The 14,752-nt window shown below is 40.4% G+C and overlaps 1 protein-coding gene across 1 annotated transcript in view; it reads left to right on the top strand.

The window, feature by feature from the left end:
- The first annotated feature begins 1,225 nt into the window (after positions 1-1,225).
- Positions 1,226-14,752, top strand: part of myo10l1 (myosin X, like 1) — a 48,315-nt gene continuing 34,788 nt past the window's right edge. The window contains 2 exon segments of the mRNA XM_019349070.2: positions 1,226-1,688; positions 13,440-13,538. Coding sequence (XP_019204615.2) covers positions 1,668-1,688; positions 13,440-13,538 — 120 coding nt within the window. The 5' untranslated portion in view covers positions 1,226-1,667.

Here is a 14,752-nt window from a genome sequence, read left to right as displayed (position 1 = left end):
TGTCTGTCTATTTATACCAAACTGTGGTCTTTGGAGACCTTATTGGTTTTTCTTTCTGATTTTGGGATGTTTTCCCCTACTGTTAAGGTCTTGTGTGTGTGTGTGTGTGTGTGTGTGTGTGTGTGTGTGTGTGTGTATGTGTGTGTGTGTGTGCCATGAGATATCATTTTTCAGCCTGGGGGCAGGGGTTCTGACTGATCCTGTAACCAAGCCTACTCCTATACACCAAGCAACATATTTTTTTTTGAAAGAAAGAAAGATTATATAGCAGTACCCCCACCACCATCACCAATCCCTCTGACCCCACTTTTTCTTTGTGCACTGGTTTTGGAAAAATACAACAAAGCATGAATGCTCTTGACAGCACTTGCCTCATTGCTAATTTAGACATCATTTATTCAGCTTTATAAACTTTCATGTCAGCTTGTCTGTATTCATGGCATTAATGGTTATAATAACTTTATACTCTTGATACACAAGCAAAGTTTTGCACAGAAGGTAACAGCTGTGGTAACAGGTTTTATACAATCTATCTGATGTCTTTATTACTCAAATGCTCACTAATACTCTGGGAGCTACATCAATAGCAACATCTTGTGATTCACTGGTAAAGGAAATTACAAGGCAATAAAACTCAAATAATTTTGTTCATGATTTTTGCAGCATATGCTTTTGAAAAAGATCAGACATCAAAAAACTAAATTACATTTTTTTTAATAAAGTAGCTCTATAACAAAAAGAAACAGTCTACAATGGCTTTGAGTTTTTCATTCTCGAACAGTTTGACAGAACAAAATATTAAACAAAAGACTTAATCTCTTCAAACTAGGCAACCTGCTTCACCAGCATTTCTCATCTTATTTCATTTATAACAACAAAAATACTCTTTTTTTTTCTTTTTTTCGGTACTCATTGCTGTATGAACACTGACGTGATGGGATGTAGCCGGATAATCTGGTTCGGGATGAGCACCTGTAATTAGACCAAGAGGGACAGAGGTTCTTTCATCTGTTCAGACTGTCAACAACCACAGAAGCTTCATCTCACCTCTAGGTGGACTGTCTGTGACCGCAAAAGCGTTGGTTAATGTTTGCTCGCACATCTGTAGTGTGAGCCTATAATGTGTGCTTTATATCGGAGGGGGCTGTGTCTGCACCGCCCCATCGGTGTGTGCGCGTGGGCAGCGTCAAGCTCATCCTACCCCCGGACTGGTCCTCTCGCAACCCCACGCACGATACTCACATCCTCACATCCTCACACGTGCACACATACACACACACATACATCTACACACATACTCACACTGATACACAAACCAGGCAGACCTGGAAAACCGGGGCGCTTCAATTAGCGTTCCTCCGACGGATCCCTGACGTGGACATTTTTCATTTTTTCCTCTCAGCCTCCGTGGAATTTTCTCATGTGTGTTTTTCTTTGCGCATAGAGCGTGGACGCAGCTGAGGTGTGTTTGAGAAATTGGGCTATTTCGGAGATTATAGAATAAACGCTCGTTGAATGGGAACCACCAACACAGAGGCACTGCTACCTTTCCCTCATCTCGACAAACAGGCTCACTCTTCAGTTGGTGAGATTTGCGCACCCGAGACCGGAGCCGGTGTCTGCGCTCTGCCGGGCCGGGCGCGAGTCGTCAGGGAGGAGTAGGCAGGATGGAGGCGTTTTTTGCAGAGGTAAGGCCACTGAGAATCTGTGTCACGGTTACGGAGATAAACATTAATGACATTAATGGCGTGATGATGCCTGGATTCACACCGTTGCATGTCTATACTGCAAGATACGTTTTCATTTAGATTCACGTCAATTATGGCAGGTGCCGCTTTGCTTCCGTCGAGCAGAAGCATCCTCACCGTCCGCCCCCCCCAAACCCAAAGGAAGGCCTGGTCCCACTATATGTTATAGTCTTCATGTATCTGGGGGAAAAACACCGTTTGTTTCATTATCACTGCAGAGGATCAGGGCCTGACTGCCGGCTTGGTGAATTAATTCAGAGCAGAGCCGCAGAAAAATTGGCCAAACGGGAGCTGACATGGGCTTTTGCATCCATAAGGATGACTGCCGGATTAAAGCCAATCTGTTAAGGGAGGGTAAACCGTGTTGGCCTTCGGCAACAGCCCTACCACGGCATGCTGCCATGAACAGACCCACTCTGTGTGTGTGTGTGTTTAATTGCGCGGTGAATGGGATGGAGATAGGATCCATGGCAGGGTTTGGCCGGTAGAGGAAGGTAAAAGAGGAGGGAGGAGGAGCAGTGTGAGAGATATGTCTCTCTGTGTGTGTTTGTGTGTATTTGAGACAGAATAGGTGAAGCAGGAGGGAGATAAATTAACTGACCTTGTAATTGAACATTAACTAAAACATTGGTTATTAATTAATCTCCCACTCTCCCACAAAGATGACAAAACCAGTCTCATTTTCCTCTAATCTGATCCAGAGTTGTGAGCATTTTAGGCTGTCATTGTCTGTTGCTTTATTTTCTTTCCTTATAGGTCCTTCACTGTACATGTTCACACCCTAATCAGGAGATACCAGCCTTCTACCACTCCTTGTCTTCATTTGTATCTTGTTCCTCAGACCCCCATTTAGTGGCTCAGGCACCCAAACAATCTCGTCCACTGACTCTGATGCCAGTATCCATCCTCTCCAAGCTACTTATCCTCCCCCCATCTTAAGTTAATCTGATATGGGTTTAAATGCCTCTCACATTGGCAGTGATGTCATGCAATTTATTAGTGTGTGTGTCCGTGTGTTAGTGGCTGTGAGGGTATATGTTTGGGCACCAGAGCTATGAGCTATCATACTTCTTCTCTAACTGCATGACATAACCATGATAAGCCCACAGATTAACACACAACTACATCAAAACACAAAAACCAACACTCCGGCTTCATTTCCCATCAGTTTGTCTGTAATATATTGATCATAGCATTGATTCACAGACCACCATAAAGCAGCCCCACACTGCACAGACTATGAAAGGCTGCATGAGATCTGAAAATGGAGTGACTTATTGAGTTACGAGGCCGTGCAGACATGCATAAGCTGCTACCCAGAAACATGACTTCATGCAGTAGTCAGGTGCTGAGTAATCAATCCTTCTGGGAGGTGTCTGTCCAGCATCCACTTAGTTTCTTTCCTCTTCTGCTTTCATTGCTCCATCCTGTACCCCTGCATTCCTCCATTTGGATCTCTGAAAAAAAAAAAAAAGAGTGAACAGCTGACCGCTCTCTCTCTGTCTCTTTCTCAACCCAGGCAGAAAATGTGATGGCCATCCAGCCAAGCATGAAATATCAGGTGGTATTAGACTACTGTATAATCCCCGCATAATCATACTGGCCTGGTTAGTAGTAAATTATGGCAGTTGTGGTGACTTTATGCACTCTAAATATGAAAAGAACCCAATCACTTCCTTGTTATGGTGGCTGAAAAACCAAATTGTTACTCCTGGTGCAGATTCCATCTGGTATTTTGATTGTTTTTTAGATTAAAAAAGTGCTTCTTATGTTCTTAGATACTCTTAGCTAGTTTCAAATAAGTTATTTCCTAAACTGGGTTAAAATTGTAAAAACTTTAAAAAATGTCTTAGCTTCAGTTCTGTTGTTTAAATGTAAATCTGACTGGGCTTTACAGAAGCTGGAAGATTTGGAGCACAATCAGCAAACATTTTAAGTGTTTTGTCTTTAATAGATTCTATACATACAGTTTTATGCCCCGGTGACCACTGTAATTAAAATGCTTTTAAATAATACTTCAAAATAATTTTCCCTGGAGCCGCTTCATGATGACTGCTGAGTACTTTGTTGTAAGCGCTTGAGTATCTAAATTTGAGTATTTAAATGTGCTTATGAGTGAGTTGGGTGACATTTGTTTTCTGGGTTGATAGTTTGCATTCGTGTCAGTGCACGTGTGATAGCTTTGAACAGGTGTAAAGCTGAAATGAATAGGCAAGGAACAGCTTTGGTGTCATTTCTGCTTGTTTTTATCCGGTTTGATATTCACTAAAGACCTTTGTCTTCTGTTTCTGTCTCGCTCACTTGTCCGTGTAACTGAATAAGCAGTAAATCTTTATTTACTACCTTTCAGTTTGTTGAGTGGTCGCTGTAACCTGTACCGAGAGTAGTTGAGGAGCAATAAAAGGTTTCTCACACTATGAGGGTGATTGTAAAAATGTAATCTTCAGCATGCATTCTCCATGGCAATTTGCACATATGCAGTGAAACATTCATGGAAGCATTTTTATGCAGCTTGAACAACATAAAGTGTCTTCTAATTGCAGAAAAAGAAAAGTCGGTCCTTTTTCTTTCGTGCAATGGGTGTTCATGGAAAAAACCTTAGGGTAAATTAAGCAGAGCCCACGCCAATCCACTGTGGTACAAATTATGCAGGATTTGGTATGAAGTGCATACTGCAGGAAGCTGGTTCAGTGGAGGTAAGGGAACAGTCACTGGAGATGTGTGACCTATATTCAGCAGCTCCAAACACATTTGTTCTGCTTTGGAGCTGCATCAGTTTTGCTTCTCTCTCGCTCTCTCTCTCTCTCTCCTCTTTTCCCTTCCCTCTGATGCTCTCTCTTTCCCTGCGGCCACTCTCTTGGTGCTTCTCCATCTCGCTCAACCAACCACTTTAAGAGCTGCTCAGTCAGCCTCCCTCCCCCTTCTGGCAGCTCTGTCTTTCTCTATTCTCTCCTCTCTGTTTCCACTTTATCTTTTTTTCTTCTCCTTTAAACCACTTCTTTTTTTGTTTTTTGTTTTTTTTCCCAGCATGTGTAGGTGTAACAGCTCTGCCTCATCTAAAGTAAAGCTATGTTACAAGATATGAATTTAATTACATTTCCCATGATACTATGGTAGTATATAACTATCAAATGTCACAATTTTCTGGGTAACAATAAATGAAACAGGATATTACATCATTTTTATTGCATTTTGTCTTTCCTGATTTAAAAGTCTTTAATTATATTTATGGGCTTCTGGACTAGACTGTGCCCAATTTGATTGATTGGACTAATGGTCCTAAACCAACAGAGCGGTCCGATTTCTAAACCAAATGAATTTGTCTGGTTTGTCCAATGTCAAAAAAACATTCTAATGCTATTACAATAAACTCAGATATCAGATATCACACATATTAAGCTATAATTAAATTGGCAAAAATCTGAACCATTTCCACAACCATTAATCATTATTAAAACAGCCATGGAGTAAACCATGGAGCCAGTGTACTCTCTGTACTGGACATTTGGTGTTAAATCTTTGCCAAATCAAACATGCGGATCATTGAGAATGAGATTTCTTAGGATGTTGTTGGGTGAAAACAAAGGAAGAGGAGTGGGGGTAGGCACGTTTAGAGGCAGCGACAGAGAAGGGAAGGTAGTATGGTGGATATAAGAGAAGAGTTTTAAATGTAGGGACTGTGACTGGTAATGCCATTGAGGCAGGAGGAAAGAAAAAGGAAGATCACAGACAAGGTTTATGGATATAGTGAAGGAGGACATGCAGATCGTTGATGTGTCAGAAGAAGATGCAAGGGAAAGGATAAGATGAAGGCAGATGATCTGTTGTGGGGACCCCTAATGAGCAGAGGAATGAAGAAGAAAAAAAATATCAGGCATGACTTCAATCGTTACATTTTTTTGTCAGCCCTGGCATTAAAAATACCCACAGGCCATTGGCAGTGTCTTGCAATTTTTTACTATAGGGATCTAGATATGCAGGGTTTATTCCTCTGACCATGGTTCACCTCTAGAAATGTCATGAAAATTGCTCCTTTAGATTTTGCATACTCCTAATGACAAGTTGCAAAAATTCTGCACTGTTAATGAAAGCAAATTATCCCTTGACAGAGATCTGCACCAAGAGGTCTTCTTTCAACCCTGCTAAACTTCTTCATTGCTGAAATTTGGTAGTTTTTGTGTAATCATGGTGGCAGATTGACGGGCAAGCAACAATAAAAAAAACAATAAAACACAAGCTTTAGCACAGATGAAGGATATTTAAAACTAGTTAAAAACAGTAAAAAAACCAAACAAAAACTAAACAAAACTGTGAGAACAGTACTAACATTTACTGTGTTCTTTGGTAACAGCCTAGTCCTTCATCAAGTTTTCTACAATTTGACTTAGTTTTTGCTTAACAAACATACAAGCTGTGCTGAAAAGATTAAAATTAGATCACAACCCCCTTCGCCTGAACATCAACTCCCAGCATCCACCAGTGCCTAGAGGAGAAAGGCTGTTTCCATGGTATCCTGTTTCCACACTGTTGCCGTGGAGTCCTGTTGCCAGGGTGTTAGTGGGGGTGTGACTGTAGTTTAATCCAAGATGTGAGAGAATGTGATAATTAGCACAGAGCTCAAAGAGGATTTGTACTGTACATACACACACACTTGCTCCTGGTTTGTAATTTAACAGCAGACCTTGATCCAGTTTACCTTTGGAAAATCATGTTTGTTTTGGAATTAAGCTGTCCAAGGCTTCAGATATTCCTAAAATAACAGCTATGCAGCCAAGCAGGAAATAAAGGGCACTTATGTTCTTAAAACTCATTGCATTTCTGTATCTGCTGTCCAGTAGTTATATGGACTGCAGGTTAAATCCATGACCTAAAGACTTTTCTGCATAAGTACCTTTGCCATCCTAGTTGGATGGACACAGGGGGATAGAAATCAGGCACTTTGTTAATTGTAAAAAGTTTTGAAAAGGAATCACGTAGAGGTAATTTCTAAACCATACTTTAAAAAATCCAAAGCAACTATGGGAATGTTGGTTTCTTTCTTTTTAACTCTTTCCCCGTAAGATTGTTTTGAACTTAGCAGCCACTCACGTGTCGTCAATCATCCAAGATCCCCTAGAAAAATGTAGCTCTATAAAGATATATACATATACACTACATTAAAAATGCAGGCGTCCTGGTAGACTGTCATATAATGGGAAAACACTCAGTGCTGAAGTATTTTCCATTGGTGGAGATGGTGTTAGTAACCAGGACTGATGTTGTTATACACAGATCCGTCATAGTTAAAATGATTTCTAACGCCCAAGTGATCTAAGATTTTTAAGACCAATGCTGATACTGATATTTGGTGATTTAAAAATCTGATATTCTGATATATTACCCACTGTGTTTTTCTTTCAGCTGCACAAAACCCAAACAGATTTCTGTAACCTTTGTTATGTGTGTTAATTCTTCGAGTTATTTGTGCTCTACTCAGATCAGTTATGTTTGTCAGTTGCTGTCTTTGCGCCGTTCCAAATGCATGTTGGCATCAGGCAAGTGGACAAACTATGCAATGTTAATCCTCTTAACAACGTTGAATGGTGTTTCTCACCTGTCTTATTTATTGTTTGTATTTTCATTTGTCAGCTGTAACAAATGCCAACACTAATAGAGCTTATAGTAGCTAATATTGTAAAATTTATCAGTCTTGTGATACATTGACCTGGCTTTAATGGTTTCAATGCTCATTATCCTCAATGCTTATGTAGGTGCCAACATAGGTAAGTGCCACTGCCGCCCCCAATTGCTAAAGAGCAATGGCAACAAAAGATGGCTGAAACTACAGAATGAAGACCGCTGACATATTATGTTCTCAAATGCATAGAAAATATGGCTTTTTCAAGATTTTCACTAAAAAGGAAAAGGAAAGAATCAAGACACCTGAGTGATCAGGAAACTACATTTGAACATACAAGCTTCTAGATAAAGAGGAGGGAATTCTTCCATTTTCTGCAAGAGTGACTACATGTGACCACCCCACATGAGTGGTCACATGAGGTAAAGTTTGACCACTCATGTAACAATTTGTTACCTTATGCTATATGGTGTCCTCCAAGGATCGATTCTTGGACCCTTATTTCATTTGTACATGCTTTCTCGAAGTGAAATCTTTCAAAAGTACAGGGAGACTTATAATATCTATGCATCTTAGCTCTCTTCCAAAACACCTTTGGGGATATTGATTATGTTTGTGTCTTGAAAACTCCCCCCCAAAAGGGTTTTTGTCAACAACTGATATCCCATACCACTAACTTTCCCATTGAACCTTCCAATTTCAATTTAAAAAGGATCAGCGTTAGTTTTAAGATTTGTTTCTTACAAATAATAAAAGAGATTAAAAAAAAAATGTAATTATAATTATAATAATAATGCCCTTGCAACATTTCAAAAAAATTACCTGGAGTCATTTTATAAAACCTGGATTAAAAGACACTCACAGTATATGACTCTTAATGTTTTTTGCTGTGATCATGTTCCCATTTACGCTCAGATGTTTATTTATACCTGCAGTGTTGAATCTGCACTGCAATCCCTTTTAACGGCAGATGTACAGGCCAGTGACACCCACTAGCCCACATGCACATAAGCATACACACAGACACACCAACATGCACAGACCGCACGGATAAACACATGCTGTTGCTCTCCTTCCAGCAGCCATAATCTGCTAAAAGCCTCGCTGTCCTGATTGTATTATCACCTTTAATGGAATATTACTGACACAGTTTAGGTCTCCGACACAGGCAGCGCTGCGCTAAGACGACAGATCAGAATGCTTTTTGTGAGGAAAAGGGCAATAGAAGGTGTCTCTCCAATTCACACACAAATTTACTACATATTTGTGATAATCCTACTTTCTAGGATTTTCTGCTGCTCTTTGTTTTGTGCTCTCTGCCTCATATTGACAGTGTACTCTTTTCATAATGTTATGGTGAAAAATAAAAACCACTTTTTACAAGCTCACAGGATGTCCCCTCTTGGAGTGGGCTCTTACCACTCATGTAAGAGTTAATATTACCTTATTTGACAAATATCTGTGCTTTTTATAGTATTTCTGGCTATTTTTCAGTAGTTCTCTCTAAAAAAAACAAACAAACTCTTTGGGGTTGCCAAAAATTCTCAAGTAGAAGCAATTGAAACACATTGTGCCGATCAGCCTAACTATATATAGTGATACAGGGTTAAATTAATTAACTGTTAATAACTTAACCTCGACTCTGAGTACTAACTACAGTTAACTGAAGATTTGTCACATTATTTAACAAAATCACAGAGGACCAGGCCATAAGTCGTCCCTTCATCCTGGAGCCTAATAAAAATTACTACCTGATGCTTGTGATTAGAAAGGGATTGACAGTTTTTACGAATACAGATACACAAAAAAGACAGATACACACATTAAAAACTACTGCATACCCGTCTAAAGATTCTGCTTGGTCCCCCCATCTCCATGCTGGTCTTTAGTTTTCCTTTTATTTGCTGCTGAGCGGTCATCTGCTCTTGGCATCATTTAATAATTCGTATCTCGTTTCTGTCATTTTGTGTCTTCTTCAACCTCCTGTACCTGTAACCTTTTGTTACTCACTTTGCTGTTTTCCTGCCCTCGTCTTCATTGTCCCCATTTTCCCCATTTGTCTGCCCTCTCTGTCTGTCTCCTCTCCTCTGTTGTCCTTTCAGTTTATTACACCGAGTTTGTCAGACGTGACTTTGCCCCGCAGTGACTCCTCTCCTTCTTTAAGCTGTCATTTATTTATGGGTAGTCTGACTTTCTATCTCACCTTTTTTCGATTGTCATCTTTTAAGTCTTGTAGCTTTTGGTCAAAGTCAAAGTCTGACTGTCAATGTGTCCAGTTTGAACATCTACAAGAAGCAATGGAACAATTTTCAGTGTCCTGATATTCAGTTTCCTCTGAAGGTGGACCAGTCCAATATTATTATAAGTCTCACTTAAACTTTGTATTTTAAATGAGCTAAACATTAAATTGCTAATACCAACATGTGCAACATGTAAGCATTTAATAATGCCACCATCAGGACCAAAAGTGTCTGTTGAGAAGGTTAGCGAGGGCTCATTAGTGTATGGAAAACATGCACAGCTCGTGAGTATGCTTACATAAAGTATTTTATGGGGCTTTTACAAGCCAAAATCATGCATGATTTAAAATCCCCTTCCTGTGTCCCTCAGAACGTCTCCCAGCTCTGCAGCTATTTTTAGATCACTCCCTCTAAGTCCTGTTCTGACCACAAAAAATGATATACCAAAAAACCAAAAAAGCAGCACTAATGGTAGAAGTCCAGAAATGCACAAAAAACAATCTTTAAAGGGTGGAGTCATGAAACATGTTGTCCACAGTTGACCCTTTGTTGCTACACTGGATTCATATGAACCAGAGGGGTTTATTTCTTCGTGTAGGGGTCTTCTTCTCTTACCTTTCTTCACAACGCAGCCATGACAGTCAACAGCTTCTTTTTAAGTTGATCAAATATCTAAGCTCGTGTTAACCACAGAGCATAGCTTTATGACATTACCAGTGAAAAACATTTAAGGTTTATTGATGACTTTTGAGTGATTCCATTCCTGCAGATGTTGGTCATATGTTTGCACTCAGCATTTGCTTTGGAGAGAGCTCCTCTCAGAAGGAGAGATCCTTCATCAGAGACAATCTCCATGAGAAGAGCCTTGATTATATGGCACAGGGGTCCATGTAATTGCCTGAACAGACAAAAGGGCCTCTATCAAACATACGTATAGCTGAGCGCTCATTGGATATGTCTAAATTTCTATCTAAATGTCTGACTTTAATCTCTGAATTGTGATTTTTCTCAGAAGAGGATTAAGGCCAGAATTCTGATAAGAATAATTCACAAGTTGAAAAAGTATTGTGTTCAATCAATCAGTTGTGAATAAAAAAGAAAAAGATTTGGGGTCACAGAAGAAAAAAACACACTCATGTATTAGCCATCATCATCATCATCATCATCATCATCATCATCATACATATCCTAGCTGTACTTGAAATTATGCTGCTGTATTTCTGTCATAGCATTCCACGGGAAAGATGTCTCGCTATTGTTTTAGCGTTTCCTGTTGGTTATAGAGTCGGATGTAAGAGTTGAGGGCAGAGGTCATCTCTGAGGGTAAAGTGACAATTGACGCTTAATGGAGCTTGACGAAAAGGTAATGGGGCGGGGCCTGGGGCCTGTTTGACTGTGGTTTGAATTTCATGGAGCAGAGAAACAATGCGAAGCATAGTGTTAAAGGCGATGTTAAGGCCGTAGATATTAGGTCACAGAAAGGTTTGGTGTTTGTTGTCATGCATGGCTATTTCTGTCTGTCTGGGGCAGTAATAGATGGGAGGAGGGGAGGAGGACACAAACAGGAGAGGATGAGTCTGAGTGGAGGCTTTGGTGCTGGCAGGTCATTTATAACCCTCTGTCTCCCCTTAGTTTGCCCATGAGATTGCATATCGATCTGGGACTGGAGACCAATTTGCTTAAAGAGGAGACAGAGAGAGAGTCAGAAAGCAGAAACATTCATCGCTTTCTGGTTCACATAAGCTGAGTTTATGTCTGTATGAGATATAAACTCAGCCTACACAATGACTGTGCTTCAGGGCAGATGCAACAGCACCAGTATTTGAAGTTTAAGTCAGCTCAAAGGCCAATTTATTAGCTAAAACATGTAGTGGAGTACCAGTGAACTGTGAGTAGGTCATCAGGTCATAATAATGTCTCAGTGCGGTGGAATCCGACAGGAAAAAAGACACAGTTGATAAAGAGGAGCAACGAGGCAGCTATATATAGAGAGAGTTGCTGTGCAAAGAACAGTGAAGGAAACCTTTTTGCAGACTAGTGCAGAAGATTAACTATAGATGGGTTTATGTTTTGCAAAAGCCAACAGTCTTAAAGTCTGTTTTCAGATGGATTCAGACATTTTATCCCCTAAGCCTCACCTTAAGCAACCCATTTGTGTGCATAAGTAACACACTGTATTGGTGTGTGACTGGTTTCTGCCTGGTTAGCTCCATAGCCTGAGGCATGACTGGGTTTGTGTTATTATCCGTGTGCATATGTGTGGCACTGAGGGATTGAAAGAACCCAAAAGGAGAGAGTGGGAGTGAGGGAAGAGGAAACAGAAAGTGATAAAGGTTGTCAGGGGATGCTTGGGGCTGTGGGACCATCTGTTGCTAAAACAATTCTTTTCCATTTGTCTTCTGCTGCTCATGTCATTCATATGCACACATCTGCTGGTCCACTGAGCGTTTTAGGACTCACACCTCTGCTTAGGATTTAGACTGGAGCGCTTATGCCACGAAACTTTGCTCTAACTAAAAGAAAATTCATACATTATGGATAACACCGCCACTTAAAAGGTGGACTTTTTAAGTCTTTAACATCAACAAGAATGCAGTGTATGTGATTCAAACACCCACAAACATCACCATCATTATGACTAATTTGTCAGAAATAGTGAAAAAAGTCACACATTCCACATGTGAGAGCACAATGTAGAAAGTAAATAGTTTAAATTAATTTCAGTGCACAAAATTCAGCTCTCTAGTGAGATTTTCTCCTTAACAAACTACAGTTCTGTGTGTTTTCTCTGTTGACAGTGTAACCTTTTATTTTAACCTCCTCTGTTTTGAATTCAAACAGTTAACAGAGTAGAGAGAATAGCAGTCGTATTCAGTTGTAAGCACATTTTAAGTATTTATTGATGTAAAGTGTTTTTCATTAATAGCTTCTTGTCTGAGGATATATTTTATACTGTAGTAACACAACACCAGCCTCCAGCAGGCTCCCCGTGGTTGGAGTTATAGTCGTTAATAAAATAAGCAACGTTTTTTATTCAAGTATTCTTTTGATTACATTTGACACCACTTCTTGGACCTGTTTTAGAGGCAGTGCTTGGGTAAACTCTCAGGAGATTCAGTTTTGTTGCAACACTTTAAGCTAAACTGTACAAGTGAACGTATGGGGCAGCTTCTGTTTTTCCAGCACTTCAGTCGCTCCATTGACTCATCTGTCCTCTGTTACACTGTCCTTCTGTTTATGGGTTTCGGGTCAGAGGTCAGTGACTCTGTGAAGGAGGGCTTTGTCTGTTTAGAAAGATTTAGGAAGAGCACACTTCCTCTGAACACAAATGAACTCCTTGCACAAAAAGATAAAGACACCAACTGCAAGCGCTCCTGCTTCACCATGTTAGAAAGTAGGTGTGGATACTAATTGGATGCAATTCTAGCTTGAAAAACTAGGTTTAAAACAAAATGTACATATTGTACATCTGAGCAAAGCCAAACTATGCTTTGAAGTCACTCAAAGCATGAATAATTATCCACTTACATCAATACAGTTTATCCAGGTGAATTTTAGCCTGGCAACAAGATTTAGTGGTTACACATTTCCCTAACAAGTGAAAGATTTCCAGTTTGATTCCAAGATGCAAGAGGAGATATAAATCCCTTTGGGGTTGCATCAAGAAGAGCATCTGCTGGAAAAATCTGCCAAATCAATCATGCAGCTGTGGTGACCTCTTGTGAATAAGGGAGCTGACCAAAGTAGCTAAAAAGATGAATTATTTAAAATCTCACCTGTTTAGGGTTGCAGTTATTGGCTGCTTAACATCTGTGATTTGTGTGCTTGTTACAGGGTGCCCGCGTTTGGGTCAGAGAGAAGGAGCAGCTGCTTCCAGCCACCGTCAACTCCTGTGGAGATGGAACCCTTGTGGTCACAACAGATTATGGGGAGGTATGAAACGCACACTTTGCACGACTGTCTTTCTGATCTCTTTTGCCTTCAACACTGTGATGAGTGAGCAAAAGTCCCATTAGGACCCTCCATATACAACCATGCATTACACCGCTCATCATCGACGTGAAGGTGAAGCAGCCGTGTAGGTACATCCTCTCCTGTGCTGATCAGTACAAACTGCTGGTCGTGATGTTCCACTTTCCCTGCCCCAGTTTCTTCCTCCTCTTCCTCTTCCTCCGCCTTCTCCTCCTCATACATATTCAAAATTCATCTCTGGATCGCTGACACACATTCTGCTATCAGAGGAGAGCCAGAATAGATAGAAGGCATTATGGGAGTGTAGATGAAAACGGTCAGATGTAAGGATGGGGTAGCCTGCAGCTGTTCTAAAAAACAAAACAAAAAAAACAACCTCAACCTTTTAATGCCACGGACGCTGCCAAAATAATGGAATTGAATGTTTAAATCTCATTATAAATGTGTGTGTGTATGTGTGTCTGTGCTCATCTAATCTGTATTAGATCAAGGACAAGCACACATTGCTGTTTGGATTTAATATGTTTTCACACACACACACACACACACACACACACACACACACACACACACACACACACACACACACACACACACTCTCTTCCATTGCTCTCCATTTAAAGATGGAGGTAATAATAGAATTGTTTATTCCTTCCAAAATCAAGAGTCTTAATCCTTTTCCAGCACAGTAGATGTACAGTAAAGATGTACAATGAATTCATGCTTTTGAAGTTGTTCCACTTCTGATCCAACTACTTCAGTGTTCCTGTTCAGTGGCCCAGGAGAGACAGACAGGGATTTCCCAAAATAGAGGACCAGTTATAGGAGCAGGCATTCTCTTTGCTCTGGATTATGAATGTCCTTAACCTCTCCAAAGCCCCATCCATCTCTCTGCCCTCCCTCTCTGCTAGATGATGGTGTTTAAATGTTGGCTCTGCAGGAGGTGGTGAATATTTGATGGAGAATCAGCAGGATGGTGGGGTTATACCCCACAACAACAGGATCTGACCCATGAAAACAGTCCCACGGTCCCCATTCATTCAGTCCCACTGCTCTGCACCGTGTTCCCCTGCTCAGAAATAAATGTTTGCAGAGCACAGTGAATCCTAACTTTGTTTGTTTTGAAGGTAAAGAAAATTACACCATTTGGCAGGTTTATAATTTTTATTTTGCTA

Source organism: Oreochromis niloticus, linkage group LG19 (assembly GCF_001858045.2).
Source record: "Oreochromis niloticus isolate F11D_XX linkage group LG19, O_niloticus_UMD_NMBU, whole genome shotgun sequence".
Taxonomy (NCBI): domain Eukaryota; kingdom Metazoa; phylum Chordata; class Actinopteri; order Cichliformes; family Cichlidae; genus Oreochromis; species Oreochromis niloticus.
Note: the sequence above shows the minus strand (reverse complement) of the source record. Positions and strands in the feature narration are given on the sequence as shown.